The sequence below is a fragment of the Terrapene carolina genome, unplaced genomic scaffold (genome assembly GCF_002925995.2).
Source record: "Terrapene carolina triunguis isolate 2854851 unplaced genomic scaffold, T_m_triunguis-2.0 Scaffold136, whole genome shotgun sequence".
NCBI classification, from domain to species: domain Eukaryota; kingdom Metazoa; phylum Chordata; order Testudines; family Emydidae; genus Terrapene; species Terrapene triunguis.
The window spans coordinates 3,042,415-3,060,227 of record NW_020664487.1 but is presented as its reverse complement, the minus strand read 5'-3'; the positions used below and the strand labels follow the sequence as shown (position 1 = coordinate 3,060,227).

The 17,813-nt window shown below is 44.1% G+C and overlaps 1 protein-coding gene across 1 annotated transcript; it reads left to right on the top strand.

The window, feature by feature from the left end:
* The first annotated feature begins 5,071 nt into the window (after positions 1 to 5,071).
* On the top strand, positions 5,072 to 9,133 carry LOC112106585 (interleukin-8-like). The gene is made up of 4 exons (XM_024199923.1): positions 5,072 to 5,135; positions 5,965 to 6,097; positions 7,413 to 7,496; positions 9,100 to 9,133. Exons 1-4 carry the CDS (start codon positions 5,072 to 5,074, stop codon positions 9,131 to 9,133), a joined length of 315 nt encoding a protein of 104 aa, XP_024055691.1.
* The last annotated feature ends 8,680 nt before the right edge of the window (positions 9,134 to 17,813 follow it).

The following is a 17,813-nucleotide window of genomic DNA, read 5'->3' as shown; positions in this document are numbered from 1 at the left end:
TGCGCTGCTTTGAATCTATTCAGCAGAATATAGTGAAGCGCACAGAAATTAACCAGTTAAGTGATGTGATAACTTGCAGGAATCAGAGGCCTCCTCAGGTGGTCCAACCACATCAGCCATTAACAGTCATCAAACATTTTAATAAGACTATTAGTTTGAAAATTCTCTGAGCAATTGTTTGTGTTTTGTTTTGATTTTTGTCTCCATTCGAGTCCATCAGCAGTTGGCCATTTAGCTGGGGCTGCCTTGAGTCTGCATTCATCTTCTCAGACTTATCTCCGTGTAGATCTCAGTTAAATGATGGACACTTAAATAATTCCCTGATGCTGAGTGAAAGGGGTGAGCAGTGACAACTTTCTCTAGTGAAATGTACTGTGGGTTTTAATTTAAGTCCTCTGAGCTAAGATCACATTTTTAAAAGACCTATCAAAATGCAAACAAATATTGTCGTTCAATATTTAACTAAATATTTTTGGGAAACCAATTTTCCTATTTATTTTAGACAATAACATAAATTCTTGATTATCTAAAGTTTGGGTTCATTTTAAGGCTACTAATACAGCATAGTCATTATCTGATAAATGCTGACCTAGTCTTCTCATGAGTCAGACTAATCTGCTCCATCTTGTGAATATTTCTTTGCTTATTCACTTTCATCACAACCAAGAAACTGAACACTTACTTATGCATTTGGGAATCTATACATCTACTGTGCACCATGTAGTGTTGTCACTTCCAGACCTGCGACCTCTTCTTTGCTCCAAAACACATGAGCCACTGATTCCAGTGTGGGTGTCCCCAGTCTGATGAGGGAAATTATTACAATTCAGAATACTGTTTTGGGGTTACCCAGCTGTGAAATATGCTAAATGTAGTCCAATCCTGTAGTTCTCGTGTAGACAGACCCCCAAATGGTGGTAGAGGGAAGTCCATCTGTGTAAGGACAACAAGGGTCTATGTTAGTTTCCAAACTTGGCCAACCGAGAGCTCTGTGGTAGAGTTGATCAACAGTGTTGTAAGGATTCATTAAAATCCAATTTTGCTTTCTATCACTCACACAACTCTGCTTTGCTGTTCATTGAGACCACTTGGCCATTAGCTCCCGATAGGCCATGTAGCAATAGCTCAGCGGTTTGAGCATTGGCCTATTAAACCCAGGGTTGTGAGCTCAATCCTTGAGGGGGCTATTTAGGGATCTGGGGCAAAAATTGGGGATTGGTCCTGCTTTGAGCAGGGGGTTGGACTAGATGACCTCCTGAGATGAGGTCCCTTCCAACCCTGATATTCTATGATTCTATGAATGTAGTAGTGACTGCATGATATACAAGTTGAAATCAGTATTAAAGCTTCCACCCTTCACCCCAAATTGTAGGGAATGAAAGACAGGTCTCAACATTTGCACAGTTAAAGCTGATTTTTCTGGGATATTAGACAAGCAAGACGGACGTCAAATAAAACAGACTATTTCAGGTTCTTCCAATAGTGGGTTAAGGGTCTACATCTGATTGCTGTTAAAGATGGGCAAACCCTAGAAACCCACCCATGTGGTAGAGAAGAGAAGTTAATCATGTATACTCCTGCAGTAGAGAGATCATCCCTTATTTAATCTTATTGCAAATTTTAAAAGTTCAAGGGAAACACTGAGGGATTCAGCAGGACACACTCAAAATTGGACGCAGCCGGCAAGGCATTCGTGCTTTCTCAACACACCATTTTAAAGGCTTCACTTGGCCAGCAAAGGATGCAGTTACAGTGGTAAGAAGTATTATAATCAGTGTCCTCAGAAAACTGCAGAGTTGTGCTCCTTTCCTGGAAACCTTGATATTTTTCTAGTTGATGGTCATGTTGTTGTATTAGCAGGTCCATACTCACAAAGTAGGGTGTGAAATGAACACTGCAGCACCACTAAAACACACAATGATGCATCCTTGGCATTAGGAGGGGTACAAGTTCTGTAGGTCCGTATATAATATGTCCATGTGTGTAAAATCGGCATACTTTGTAATACATTTTCCAATGAATGTTTTCCTTTCTCATCATTTTACCCTTAATCCACAGACTTCTGTTCAAAAACCAGCCTATTTCATTAGTATCCAAAAGTCATTAGCATCTGGGTCTGCCTCCTGTAAGAAGTTCCAGGGAAGTTAGATTCCTGGAGTACGTAAGCCCTAGCAGGCTCTGAAATGAGTTGATAGCTTGTGGTTTGCACACCTCTAGAGAGGGAGCTAGATTGAGCCCCCCAACAGTTGGCACAAATTGGCTGCTATGATGAGTCTGGAGTTCAAGTGCTTGACCCCATCCTGCCAAGTCCGCCATTTTTCCTGGCACCCTGCTGGCTTAGGGTTCTTTGGTCAGGCTGTTGCAGTGCTTCCGGTCCTGAACATTGAAGTAGCATGAGTTGCCCCCCACCTCCCCAACCAGATCATGAACCTGGCTTAAAATTAACATTCTACAACATATTTGTGGCTTTTTTATTGGCCGTCTGGTGTGAGAGTTTAGGGTTCACTTTTTCAAACTTTTCTCCACATGAAATCATGAGCGGCTAGAAACTTTTTAAACAAAAGTAAGTTGAGAAAAGATGGTCCAGTGGTTGGGGGAGGAGCCTACTACCAGGGAGATGGAGGTTCTAATCCCTGCTGTCCCTGAGTGACATTGGACATGCCACGCAGTCTCTCTCTCTGTCTCCCTTCTGTATCACTGCAATGGGGACAATAGCATGCCCCTCTGTCACAGGGTATTGAGGACAAATTCATTAAAGACAGAGGCACTCAGATACTACAGCAAGGGGCTCAAACAAGTAACTTATGAATCTAATCTGAGGCCAGAAGGAACCGCCAGATCATTTAGTCTGATCCCCTATGTCACAGGTCACTAAATACCACCAAACCCAACCACCAGAATTAGACCCAAGTATTACAGCCCTCAGGGGACTGTGTGACAGGCAGAGAACAGGAAGGACTAACATGCATCAATGCCCCAGGCTCTGGCAGTAGCAGGAAACTGATTTAGTGGGATACCCAGACGATTCTAACAAGTGACCCATGCCCCACGCAGCAGTGGAAGGCAAAAAAATCCCCAAGGCCCCTGCAAATCTGAGCTGGGGAAAGATTCCTTCCTGATCCTAAATGCAGTGATCAGTTAGACCCTGAGCATGTGAGCAAGGCCTACCAAGCCAGCAGAACAAATTATCAGTTACCACCTCACAGCACTAGCCCACGCTATACATAGCTACAGCTGGAGGTGAGGCTATCTTTGATGCATCAGAGGACAAACCCATGAATACATTGGACTGAGGGCCGAGGAGAAGGAGTGTCCTTCCTGACCCTTATAGATGACTGTCTGAAGCCCTGAAGGATGAGATTTTAGGAACATAAGGTGAACTAGGAGGGACACCTTGGCTGCTGAGTCCTGCCCATCACCACATGACTCCAGGAGGTGGGGCTTTGAGAAGGATACCAAATAGGAGACTCATACAACTGAATATTAATGTTAGTCACATTCCAGAGGTTACTTAACAGATTTTAGGACTAGAAGAGACCATTAGATCTAGTCTGACCTTCTGAACCCCACAGGCCATTAAGTTTCACCCAGTTATCCCCGTACAGAGTCAATAACTTATGTGGCTAAAGCATTCCTTCCAGGAAGGAATCCAGTCTGAACTTGAAGACATCAGGAGGTGGAGAATCCACCACTTCTCTTGGCAGTATGTTCCAATGGTTCATCATCCTCACTGTTACTTTTTTTGCCTTATTTCTCATTTGAATGTGTCTGGCTTCAGCTCCCAGCCATTGGTGGTGGTTACATTTCTCCACGAGATTCTCAAGCTCTTTATTACCCAGTATTCTCTCCTCATGAAGGGACCTACCAAGTCACCTCTCAATTCATACAGTGTACCAGATAAACAGAGGGAGCTCTTTAAATCTCTTGGCAAGGTGTTTTCTCCCACCCTCCAATTATTTTTGTGGCTCGTATCTGCACCCTCTTATTTTTTTTTTTTCAACCTCTTTCTAAAACATGGCACCCGAACTGGCTGCGTCATTCCAATGTCTGTCACCAGTGCCGCGTACAGAGGTGAAATCACCTTCCCACTCACCAGTCCCCTGATTCGACATCCATGGATCACATCAGCTTCCTGCTACAGCATTACACGGGGAGCTCACGTTGAGTTGCTTGTCCACGTTGACCCCTAGGACCTTTTTGGAGTCACCATGTTCTAACGTACAGTCTCCCGTTCTGTAGGTATGCCCTGCCCTCATTGTTCCTAGATGCATAACTTTTACATTTGGCTATATTTATATGCACTTTGTTTGAAATGGGCCCAAGTCACTAAGCAAGCCAGATCACTTTATATGATCACCCTCATTGTTATATATTATGCCACCAGTCTGCCATCCCCAAGTTTTATCAGCAGTATCTAGCAGAATCCTGCTAGAAACACAAGCAGTCAATGATGATTCCCCACAACCTGTGAGATAGGCCAGTTAGCCATTTATTAATCTACTGAATGTGTGTTTCACTGATTCTACATAGTGCAAATTGTAATGTCTGAGTCTGACTTTAAGCTCTTCAGGACAGGAGATGTCTGTCAGCATTTTGCTTGGTACTGTAAAATACAGAAAAGTAGACAAGATATTTATTGTAGGGTTATAAAATACTTACGTATGTGGAGGCACTATTACATAAAACAAATACAATTATTTGGTGTAAACATTACAAAGACTATCTCAATATCTTATGTAAGGAAAGTAATTTGGGTTTTCTTCCATTATGCAATGTTTTCCTCTACTGTTTAGCTGATTCTAAAATCAGCAAAATACATATTAATTCCTTCTGCTGATTTGTAACAACAATATTGCAAATTCAGCAATTTGTCTCAGGGGAATGTCTGGGTAGCAGCCCGTGAAGAGCGATGATGCCATTTCTCGGCTTTGCTTTCTAAAAATAGAATCCTGCTGATCTTGCCACAGTGTGAACCTCCCAAATAAATAGGAACCTTTTCTCCACCAAGAGCCTCAGACAAACTTTGAGATTGAACTTGCTGTTGAGAGGTCAACTGACAACTCTAGCCAGAATGAGATCCCACCCTGCTATTCTGCTGGTCTCTCTGCTGGTGATCTGTCACTCTGTTTATGCAGGTAAGTACTTTCATTTCTTGATGGGGCAGGAGGGGTTACGCTCACTCTTCTTGAGAGAGTCAGGTAATCATTAAAAATGGTTTTCTCTCATCAGATTTGCAATGTGTGGTCCAGCGGACCGGGCACTGCTCTAGGAGTCTGGAGACCTGGGTTCTGTTCCCAGCTCTGATACCTATTGTGTGACTTTGGGCAAGTCACTTCACCTCCCTGTGCTTCTCTGCCTCAAAAAACTTACAATCCACATAAACGACAAGAGAGGGGGAAGAGACTCTCTTATATGTAGGTACAGCGCCTAGCGCAATGGGAACCTGCTCTCTGTTGAGACCTCTAGGCACTACTGTAATGCTAATTAAAAGATGCACCTAAAGATGCAGAAAGGCACCTTGTGGATTTTTCAAAAGCACCAAACTCCCATTGAAATCAATATTATCGTTAAATACCTTTAAAAATCTGGCCCTTACTCATGCTGCATAGTATCTTCCTCCTCCAATTACCTCATTTGTTTTAATAAGGCTACTTGTGGAGTAAACGCAACAGACACTGACCCTCTGTCTCTCAATTCCCCATGGGTCCAATAGGGATAATACCACCTACCTTACAGGAGTACTGCAAGGACTAATGCATTAGTCAGTACAGTGCATTGAGATCTTCCGATGGAAGGGGCTTTAGAAATACAAGGTATAATAATTATTTCCGTTAGCTGTGGCTAAAACTCCATTAATAACGTACTAGAAAGCAAGGATTTCTCTGTCTCACTAGCTAAGTGTAAGATACTTACTCTATTGCTATCCCTGAATTATACCTAATTTGATGAATTTTTGCTCCACAGCTATCCTAGAATTCAACGGTTCCTATAAGAGCTGCAGATGCATAAAGCAGACTTCAGACTTTATATCGCCCAGGAGATATGAAAGTATTGAGATCATTCCTTTTGGGGGTGCCTGCCGAACCACAGAAATTATGTAAGTGGCATAAATTGCTTTTAACTAGCCTCGCTGCACCAAGCCTCTAATTGTAAGTGTAATTGGTGCCCTCTTCATAACTAAAGTAGATACACTAACGCAGTGTATACCTTTACATTTCAGCTTCCATATAACAACATAGCTAGATACTGGGTCACTTTTTGTATTTATATAAATAATGTACAAAGAGTAGGTTTTAATGCCCAAAGTCACAGGATTGACTTAGCACTCAGAGGAAAATCAAGTATAAAATCTTGTTGCCTTAACTACAGCCTTGAACCGTCTTTTTTTTCCCAGCTGTGCGAACTGGTTCCAGTGTAGTAAGAACAGATTCAAATCAAACACGTGTTAAATGCTGAAATTTTTTAATTTTGTTGTTTTTAACTTCATGTGCTTCTGCACTTCCTGTTCTTTGGACCAGACCGGAAGTGGAAGAACCAAAATACCACAAGGAATTACTCTTGTGCTATTCTCAGCCTGTATGGATCCAGGAAGTACTGGAAATCTTCCCAAACAGCTTGAGGTCACTGGATTTCTAGCCCAGTTCTGAGACCATAGAATTAGGGATACACTTTACAGTGGAGATGGAAATGAGTGAGTAGGATTTGGTTTGGAAAAAACTTCTCGATCAGGTGTTGGTTTTGTCAGACTAATAACAGGGACCCAGGTCCCATTTTATCTGAGACAAAGTTTGAGACTGAGAACTAGAGAAAGTATTTCAGTTTGGTCCCTTCTGTTTTCTAGAGAAACACCTACAGCTTTCAGAGGGGTAGCCGTGTTAGTCTGGATCTGTAAAAAGCGACAAAGAGTCCTGTGGCACCTTATAGACTAACAGACATATTGGAGCATAAGCTTCTGTGTGCTGCTCGTGTGTGACCAAAGCATTTAACACGTTTAAAATATGCTCATCGCTAGTTATTTCAAAGGAGTGGGATTTATTTGATTTGTAGAAATACATGTGCTAGAACTTGCATCAGTCCAGCGATCTCCCTCCTTCAATCACACAAATGATCTTGATTGCCCAGTTATGTGTAACTGCAAGTTGTCTCATTGACTTTGCAAAGTGGGGGCTTTAAAAGCGGTGTCTACTGATCACATGTGGTACGAATTAAATCTGAAATTTTGTTGTGCTTTGAATAATTGAAAACTTGTACTTGTCCTCATGTCATGCAGAAATTACTTCTATTTGCCCATTCCTCTACGTTCTCAGTACTGCTCCATAAGTTGCCTGTTTGAGGGATGGCTATTGCTGCTAATAAATTATCTGAAGAAAGAACAGTATTTAATGAAAACTTAAACTCCGCTTGTTTTTCAGACTCAAACTAAAAACAGGGCAGAAATTGTGTGTGAATCCCAAGGCCCCCTGGATGCAGAAATTGCTGACTAAGATCCGTAACCAGTAAGTCTCATTTAAATTATTTGCCTGTAATTGGATCCAGTCCTGCAACCGTTCTTCATGAGTAGTCTGACTTCAATGGTACTATGTGCATGAGTAAGAACTACTCATGCAATTAAAGTTTGCAGAACTGCCCCCTGAGTTGTAGCAGTTCAGACTAAAGAGACCTGATCTTAAATGAGGCAGCTTCATACAGTTAGGCTTCAAGTTAATGCTTTGTTATACAGCAGTCTGAGTGCACAAGCTGTAGTTACAGTTATATTTGAATTTTTATTCTAACCCTCTGTTTTATCAAGCTCACACTTCTCTGAAATATGCCCCTTCCTGCCTGCAGTTCACTGCTTGGTCTCAGCCAGGAAAGAAATTATCCTGGAAAGGTTGAGCAAGATTCATCTGGTCCTTTTTAATTAATAGAAAAGCAAAAATAATATCCCCACTTAAACTTCAAGAAACTTATTTGATCAACTCCACAAATCAAGCTTTCTCGCTGGATATTTCCATGTCCTTAACAGTGTGATATCTGAGTGCTCAGGAACATCAAATTAATTTAACTTTACTACATCCCTGTAAAGTAAAGAAGTACTAGTTTCACAGCTGTAAACAGGTTAGAACACTGACTCATGAAAGCCTTTCATCTCATTGTGTGACCTTTGTCAAATTGCATAAGCAAGTATACTGTAGAACCAGGATCTCAAGTCCCAGCTGAGTGCTCTAACCACAAGACCGTCCGTCTGTGCTGAGGACTAGACTCATTCTTTTATTATTAGAAAAATAAATTAAATGGTAACTTTGGGGAAGTCAGAACAACCGCTTGTAAACGACGTACTAATACTTGATTGGCTTTGCAACCAGTTTCCTTTTAAAAAACTGACTTATGAACTTTTTTCCAGTGGGAGCAGATTTAAGCCAATGTTGAAGGCTTTTGAAAACCCAACCCTTCATGATCTAACATTTAACAGGGATATTTCCCGTCCTGATTTTTGAGCATTTACTTTAGGATCTTTAAAATTTTTGTTCAATATAAAATCTAGAAGATGTACAACATGGTTAAGATAAAGGATATTGTGAGAATAATTCTCAATTCCTGACTCTTGAGTAATAAAATACAAAGCATTACACCAATAACGTAAACTCTCATTTAATGGCGAAAATTGACAGGCTAAGTCCGCTGAGACAAGGTTATCTAATCAATTAGGCCATTTTAGGACAAAGTTGATCGTTAGTGATAAAGCTGAACAAAGTCAGGAAAGTTTTACATGCTGCGTGTCTATTTTCAAATGAGAGATGTTGCTCTTTTTTCCTAACCCTCTGTACAATCATCTAGCTCAAACATCAGGCCTGTCCCATTTCTTGCTTATATAAAATCAATGGATGGCCATGGATGAAGAGCTCTGTGTGCATGATAATTATCACAATTGCTTGGTTTGTTTTTTCACATAATTAAGACGGGTCCTAAATAAAGTTTGAGACCATCTTTATCCCCCATCTTACAGATGGGAAAACAAGGCACAGAGATTCAGTGATTTTTTTTCACAAGGTCAAGAAGTACAGCTGTAACAGCACACCCACTTTCTCTGCATTTACTTTTCTTATTTTCCCCTTACAGAAAGGAAGAAACACCTTCCTCACAAAATGAATAGAAGCGTAAACAACTTGAGAAGGAAAAAGGATGGAGGGCACAAACCGGATTGTTTCCTAATTTTGCTTTTGCTGCTTCTTATCGTTGTCTTGCTCAGCCCACAGAATTATTCTTTCTAAACAAGCAGCAACTTCTGTTAGCTACTGCTCCCCTCTCACACCTTTCAGAAAAGCTTGACCTATTTTTACATTAGTCAGATTTCTTGTTCAGTGTTTCAATGTGCTACCTCATGCATCATGAGTCATGGAAGAGTAATATCAAATCAAACCAACTACAACAATACCACTTTGGTTTCTTGGAATAAATGGACTAATGTTTACCAAGTATTATGGCATCTGCTATAAGAAGAATTTGTAGCGTGAGCTATTGTGTAATGATCCTGCATTTGATTCCTCAGTGTCCTTTTTCCGTGATGCATATTCAAAACTTCCCAAATATTAATCCCTACCTTGTTCTTTGCCAGTAAATTTTAAATCACAGTATATCTTAAAGGGCCCTTTCCACGCTTGTTGGAATAAATGTGAAGCACTTTCAGTGCAAAGTATTCTTTGAACAGATTGTAATCTTTTAACTTTTTATAATGTACTCTTCATGTGTGTGCTATGAAGCAAGTGTAATTCAATTAAAGCTCACAGTTTACAATAATTGCGTCCTCCTTTTAATCTAGTGCTGATGACTCTCTGGAGTTTTGGCAAAGCCATCTGCAATTCGTACAGCGCCTAGCACAATGATGTCCTGGTCCATGGCTGGGGGTGCTATTCCAGTACAAATAATAACTAACCAGTCCCCGCCTCTGACCTGCCTTTTCTTTGCCTCCTCCCCCTCCCGGAAAGTCCTAAGTGCTGCCAAACAGCTGTTAGGTGGTGGGGGAGGAGCGGGGATGCGGCTCACTGTGGGGGAGGGGGCGGATCCGGACCACGGGATTGCCAGTCCCGCGCCGCTCCCGGAAGCGGCCGGCACCATGTCCCTGTGGCCCCTGGTGGGGCAGAGGGCTCGGCGCGCAGCCCTTGCCCCGCACTCCCATTGGCTGGGAATGGGGAACCACGGCCAATGGGAGCTTCGGGGGAGGTACCCGGAGGCGAGGGCAGCGCGTGGAGCTCTCTGCACCCTCCTCCCCCAAGGGCCACAGGGGCGTGGTAGCGGCCGCTTCCGGGAGGGGAGCGGTGCGGGGCCAGGGCAGGCAGGGAGCCTGTCTTAGCTTCGCTGCGTATCACTGCCACCCCAGAGCCACTCCAGGTAAGCAACGAGCCCCCTGCCACACGCTGCAGCCCCTCCCAACCCCCTGCCCTAGCTCTACATTCGTGGCCCTCAGCCCAAACAGTTTGCCTACCCCTGTTCTAAGCTTTCTGCTATATTTTGGATAAGACACAAGAGCCTGAAAAAGCTAATTTGCTGAAACTGATGTACAAGCCCGTATTACACTAATCCAATTCTATGAGGTTTTTCTTTCTTGACCTGACTTTTCTGGGCAGCATTGCTCTGTTAAAGGCCTGAGGGTATAGTACAAAAAGCCTTGTTCATCTAATTTATGTAGGCGCCAAGCCTAATAATGGAAATGTAAAATGCCGGTATTTCACTGCTGATATTTTGGCCGAAACCGGCAATAGCTTAAGAGTTAATAGTCACCTACCCTGGGACATTGATTAGCATTGGGGGAGGGACAGGGCCATATAGTATTTCCACCCATGATCCTAATCTGATCCATCGCTTAACTCCCACTCCACTTTCCACTGTCTCTTCGTTAGTGAATTGATAGCATGAAGCACGTTGGCCAATCTGTGCATTATAAAAATAGGGGCATCCTTTCCATTTGAGAACTGATGGATTAAAACTGAATCTCTGTATGGCTTTTCTATCTCAGTCAGACACTGCCACCCACTGGTCAGTTTTCACCTTAGCAGGGAACCAGAATAAGGAAAAGTGCCAGCAAGTGACTCCCAGGGCTTGTGGCAACTGCCAGCTCAGCAAAACACAGGAACTGCAGACTGAAATCATAGGTGGAGTTTGAGGGGGCGGGAATAGGAGGGCATTTCCGCCCCCCCCAAACTGCAAACCTCAGGCAGAGGAGAACGGAGACTGCTCCCAGTTTGCACCCCTGAGGCAGGGAGTCAGAATTTTGTTTATAAACAGAGTGATTAGTGGCGATTAAGAGAAGAAAGGGCTTTAGGATGTTTCTAAAAGTTAAATGATCTGTTCCAAGCTTGGTGAGCTGCAAAAAGTAAGTAGCCCAAAATAATAAAGTTACTAATATCTTCCTTTGAGAAGATCACTGATTTTTTTTTTAGACAAAGGAAATGCAGTAGCTCTCATCTACCTGGATGTCAGTGAGGCATTTGATACAGTGCCACAAGAGAAATTATTAGTTACATGGGAGAAGATGGGGATTAATATGAGAACTGAAAGGTGGATAAGGAACTGGTTAAAGGGGAGACTACAACCTGTCATACTGGAGGGAGGTTCCTCAGGGCTCAGTCTTGGGGCCAACCTTATTTAACATTTTTATTACTGACCTTGGCACAAAAAGTGGGAGCGCACCAATAAAATTTGCAGATGACACAAAGTTGGGAGGTATTGCCAATACCAAAGAGGGCCGGAATAGCATACAAGAAGATCTGGATGACCTTGTAAACTGGAGTAATAGAAATGGGATGATATTTAACAGTGCAAAGTGCAAGGTCATGCATTTAGGGACTAACAACAATAATTTTTTGCTGTAAGCTGGGGACTTATCAGTTGGAAGTACAGAGGAGGAGAAAGACCTGAGTGTATTGGGCGATCACAGGATGACTATGAGCCGTCAATGTGATGTGCTCGTGAAAAAGGCTAATGGATGTATCAGATGAGGTATTTCCAGTAGAGACAGGGAAGTGTTAGTACCATTATACAAGGCACTAGTGAGTTCTCATCTGGAGTATTGTGTGCAATTCCGGTCTCCCATGTTCAGGGCCGGCACCAGGCACCCAAGCATGTGCTTGGGGCGGCGCCTGGAGGGGGGCGGCACAGCGGGGCGCTCCGGCCCGAGAGCGGCGCCGCGACCAGGCTCGCCGCCCTCCCCCCGGTGCTCTGGCCGCCGGGGGCTCTCCGCCCTCCCCCCGGTGCTCTGGCTGCCGGGGGGAGAGCAGAGAGCCCCAGCCGGGCTTGCCGCCCTGCTCCCGGCGCTCTGGCTGCTGGGGGGAGAGCGGAGAGCCCCGGCCGGGCTTGCCGCCCTCCTCCTGGCGCTCTGGCCGCCGGGGGCTCTCTCCCCGCCGGGGAGAGCGGAGAGCCCCAGCCGGGCTCTCCGCCCTGCTCCCGGCGCTCTGGCCGCCGGGGGGGAGAGCGGAGAGCCCCTGCCCCAATGGGGGGGGTGGCCGCTGGCTTTTTTGCCTAGGGCGGCAAAAAAGCCAGAGCCGGCCCTGCCCATGTTTAAGAAAGATGAATTCAAACTGGAACAGGCGCAGAGACAGGCTACTAGGATGATCTGAGGAATGGAAAACCTATCTTCTGAGAAGAAACTCAAAGTTCGTGGCTTGTTTAGTCTACTCACTAGACGGCTGAGGGGAGATACGATTGCTGCCTATAAATACATCAGAGGGATAAATACCAGGGAGGGAGAGGAGTTATTTAAGTTAAGCATCAGTGTAGGTCCCAGAAGGAATATATATAAACTGGCCATCAACAAGTTTAGGCTTGAAATTAGGTAAAGGTTTCTAACCATCAGAGGAGTGAAGTTCTGGAACAGCCTCCCAAGGGAAGTAGTGGGGGCAAAAAATCTAACTGGCTTCAAGACTGAGCTTGATATGTTTATGGAGGGGGCAGTATGACAGGACTGCCTACAATGGTGTGTGGCCCATTGGTGACTGCCTGTAACAAAAATCTTGAATGGCTGGAGATGGGATGCTAGAAGGAGTGGGCCCTGAGTTACTAAAGGGAATTCTTTCCCAGGTATCTACCTGATGGGTCTAACTGATCATCATATTTGGGGTCAGGAAGGAATTTCAACCTGGGTCAGATTGGCAGAGACCATGGGGGTTTTAAACTAGTGTAAATGGTGAATTCTCTGTAACTTGAAGTCTTTAAACTATGATTTGAGGACTTCAGTAACTCAGCCAGAGGTTAGGGGTCTATTACAGGAGTGGGTGGATGAGGTTCTGTGGCCTGCAAGGTGCAGGCAGTCAGACTAGATGATCGTGATGGTCCCTTCTGACTTCAGTAAGCGTATCTGAGTAAGAATAGACATTACAATTTTAAACCTAACCAGTGCCCCATAAGTGACTTGCCTCAAGATGTCAGAACATGTTAGTATTAGACCTGAGTGGGTCTAATATTTATTTAATTTTCTTTTCTTGAGATTGGAATTAGATACAATCCTCCCATCAGATATTTCTAAGTTATCTGCAAAAACACTAGAGTTTTCAGTTGCCTAAGTAGCCCCTGGAATCACGGTGAAAGTCATGCCCGCCCCCATGTGAAATGGTACCCCTGTGGGCAGGCACGGAATTGTCCCCCCAGCCACGCACGGCCCCATAGGCCTGACTGGGGCAGCCCCACCCCAAATATAGAAGTCAAACTACACCTATGACTAAAATCCCCCTCAGACAAGCACCAGCGGGCACTTCATCTGTCCCTTTGGGGAGGTAGAAAGATAGTTACGGAAGGGCAGTGGCAAACAGAAGCAGTCGGTGGCTCTGACTGGTATGCATGAGATGCATGTTCCTGCCATAAAGAGCAGGGAAATGAATGGTTACTGAAGTGCATCACAGTAAAAATGCCATATGCTGACGGAAGTCTTCTGTGTGAATACAACAGGGGTTTTTCTCTGCACATCACTCCTAATGGTGCAGCAGAGGGATGAGGTCGATGACACACAAATTAGTTTCATACCATGGAGCACACAGATTGCTAACGGGAAGTGCAGTGACATGTTTAATTGGTGCCATTATTACATTGACAGGGCTTCTATTTTTCAGGGTATCATTTAAGCAACTTGTGAGTTTTATGTAGGTGTCCAAAAATCAGGATTTTTCTCTTTGTATATACTGTTACTGAGTAAGCTCTATTACATAGGTTACAGTAGATAGCACTGTAATGAGTAATCTCCATAGTGTTCCCTATTGAACTATGACAGCACTGTTTCAAACAGCACTACGTTAAACCACACTAGGGAATCTCTAGTGTGCACCAGCAGGGTCTATACCAATTAATTATATTAGTGCATGTTACACACCACAGACACTCTCCGTCGTCCACAGTACTGCTCTGTGGAGACAAGCCCTTAGCTACAAGTCACCATTTCTGGGGTTTATTGAACAAACACTGATTTAATTTTTTTTAATTGGAGGTGTTTTATCAGCTAAAACTAAAACTCCAAAGCCCAACGTACTGATAACGTCATCCCTTCTGGAAAAGGCCCATAGGCTTTAATTGGGAAGAAATCAACAGGGTTCTACAGAGCCTGTTAAATTGGGTTGTTGTGTACGTTCTCCTTAGCTGACACCACTACCCCGGGGCGGGGAGAGGAGCTGCTCCAGAGGATGACAGGAGCGGATGATTTCTCAAAGCCGCCTGTGTCCTGCATGCTGTTTGGCTGCTGCTACCGAAGCTGACCCATGTCCCCACTCACACCCAAATAGTCACTGGCTTGCCCCATGCTGCACTGAGCTCGGTGCCCAACCCTGCTAGCAGTTGCCATAAGCCCGCTCTCTTTTCATACTGCCCCTAGGTATCACCCAAGGATGTGGACAAGTAGCCTGAACCACTATAGCCCTTTCTCTGTTGCCAACAGCAGCAGCATCCGTATCCTAACGACAGTGCTCAGACAGACATTCTGAACGTCTTGCGTCCCATCTGAAACCCTGCCTTGCAGAGGTGTTACAGGCCCAGTAATCAGCCTGTTATACCGCCACTGCCAGGCCCTCCTCTCAGCCAGCAAGCCCTACCCCATGGCCACCTCAGCCACTCTCATTGGGCCCTTAACAGTAACAAACGCATCATCCTCAGATAGATCTTCCCTTCCCTTCTGCATCAGCATCGCTCACGTGCATCTGGCCCCTTGTATCTTTCTAGCCTGCTTCCTGTTGGGTAGCTGCAGGGCCCACAAAGCGGCGTGATACGGCAAACAGCCTGCTCCCAAAGCCTCCAGCGTAGCCCAGACAGTTGGTGAAATGGGATTTTTTTAAAAACATTGATTGTTCCCCCATTATAACTGTTACATGCCCCACCCCATTATCATCTCTCATGCACCATCAAAAGGTCAACTCCCACCTCTGGTCTATTATATCAGCTTCCATCACCCACCTATTCAATTATACCACAAGCACCATTGTGCTTTCTCTTGCGCTGCCCCTCACGGTTGGAAGGAGCTCCCTGTAAACTTCTGCAAAGCTACCTCATTACCCTCCTTCAAATCCCCTCCCTTAAAACTCTCCTTTGATGGGGCGCCTACAAAAAGCCACTGGGGTGCTGAGACCACACAGTCTGTAATGCTGGCCAATATTGTCTCATGGTTTCCCTGTTCTCCCTCATCCGTCTTTATCCATTTATGGTGTCTTGTTTATACTTCTATAGTCAACTCTTTGGGGCAGGAACTGGCTTTTTGTTCTGTGTTTGTACAGTGCCTGGCACAATGAAGTCCTTGTCACTATGGTAATACAAACAATTGATAAATAATAATTATAATAATAATAATCTAACATTAATAGAAAACCCCCAAAGATATTAGTATATGTGTCAAGAAGAACAGAGGAAGGATAAGCATCCAAAGACATTTTAAAAAGACACAGGATGGGTTCCCTCATCTTCAGAGTCAACTAGAGACACTAAAGAATGTTTCTTACAACTAGTTTGAAAACTCCTAAGCTATTGAGGAAGATCATTTCTCCTCCAACCTATGCAGAAGAGAAGCAGGGTGGGAAGTCTAGATACAACTAATTGCCCTAGAACAGACCAAGACACTGAGTTTGCTTTCCCTGTATACTCTAGGGCACAATGTATCAATTTTGCAGTGTCTATTCTGGAGTATTCACTCAAAATCCATTGTTTTCGCACTTTCATAATTGCAAGTTTTCCCATGGGAATAGCTGAACCCAAGAATTATATTAATCAAATCAGGGAACAGAAACGCAACCTGTGGCTCATCTGTCTGATAATCACTCATGAAATCTGAGCTGTTTTGATCAACAGCTGAAGCTGTGCTCACAGTGAAATAACTAATGTCCTTGGCAAACTAGTCTCAGCTCCTCAGCCAAATATCTTCAGCAACAAGCACTAGGGGACTTGTTCACAGGCAATACGCAAACAGAAAACAAGGGCTACATCAAGTGAATAAAAAGTTCACGGCAAATAATTTGCCCAATTCTGAGTCTGTGCACTTAGTAGCAAACATTTGTATGGAAGTACGAGCATTCCAGTCCCACACCCATTCAACTGTGAGCAGCACTTCGGTGCGGCCTCGTCTTTAGGGAAAGCAATGGGAGTGTGAGCACTTTGGACTACCTCCAGAGAATGTAAACGCTGTTAAATAATGCAGTGCCTCAATCCAGAGTAGAGAACTGAAGCCACTGCTAAATATGATTTGGATCAGTTGGGTATATATCTGCCTAGAGAGTGAAATACTGTGGTTAAGCAGTATCATTGCAAAGTCAGCCAAAGGCAGTTAGTTGCCCGCTGCTCCAGACCATTGTCTGGCTGGGAACTTGACGCTCACACTGAGAAGGAGCACCTCGCCGCAGTGCTGGGGTGTGTGAAAAAATTGTGAAGTCGTGTATGGATTAGAATCTTGTAAACCTTTCTCTGACCATTAAAAAAATAGCAAGGCGTTGGTGCGCTGAAGGACACCTTTACCATCTCACAGGCACATGATTAATGACGTTTTACCTGAAGACAGTCCACATATCTGACAAGGCCTTTGTAGTTGTCGATATCTTGTCTAGACACCCTTTGAATGGAACTGATGTGGGAGCAATGCCAATTTTAAGGCTTGGGGAATTCTTGCATCAGCCTAAGGCTACGTCTACACTACCCGCCTGAATCGGCGGGTAGAAATCGATCTCTCGGGGATCGAATTATCGCGTCTCGTCGGGATGCGACATTCGATCTCCGAATCGACACTTGTACTCCACCAGCGGAGGTAGGAGTAAGCGCCGTCGACAGGGGAGCCGCAGAGGTCGATTTGCCGCCGTCCTCACAGCGGGGTAAGTCAGCTCCGATACGTCGAATTCAGCTACGCTATTCACGTAGCTGAATGTGCGTATCTTAAATTGACCCCCCCCCCCCGTAGTGAGGACATAGCCTAAGTGACTAATGCTGTTACAACAAATTAGGCCCCTACCAAAAACTGGAATTCCAGACAACATTCTTGGTCATTAGTGGCTGGGCAAAAGTGTTATGCAAGCGCACTTAGTAGCATCTGAGCATTTCTTCCTGAAGAGAAGCAACAGTAGCCAGCAGAAATTTGGCAAAATACCCATCAGATTGACTAGTTGTTCTATTCTCCAGAAGTGATATGCCATTACAATCTCATAGGACTATTTTCTTGTTGATTAAAATATAGTAATGACTAAAGACTTGAACACTTTCCTCTACTGCCAGCACACGTGAACTTGTTGCCATCTGTTGCTTTTGTCAAGAAAACGAGCTTACTCAGCATGAAGTTAGTTGTATGCTGAAAGAAACAGTTCACAGAAATCAAACTCCTCACTCATTAT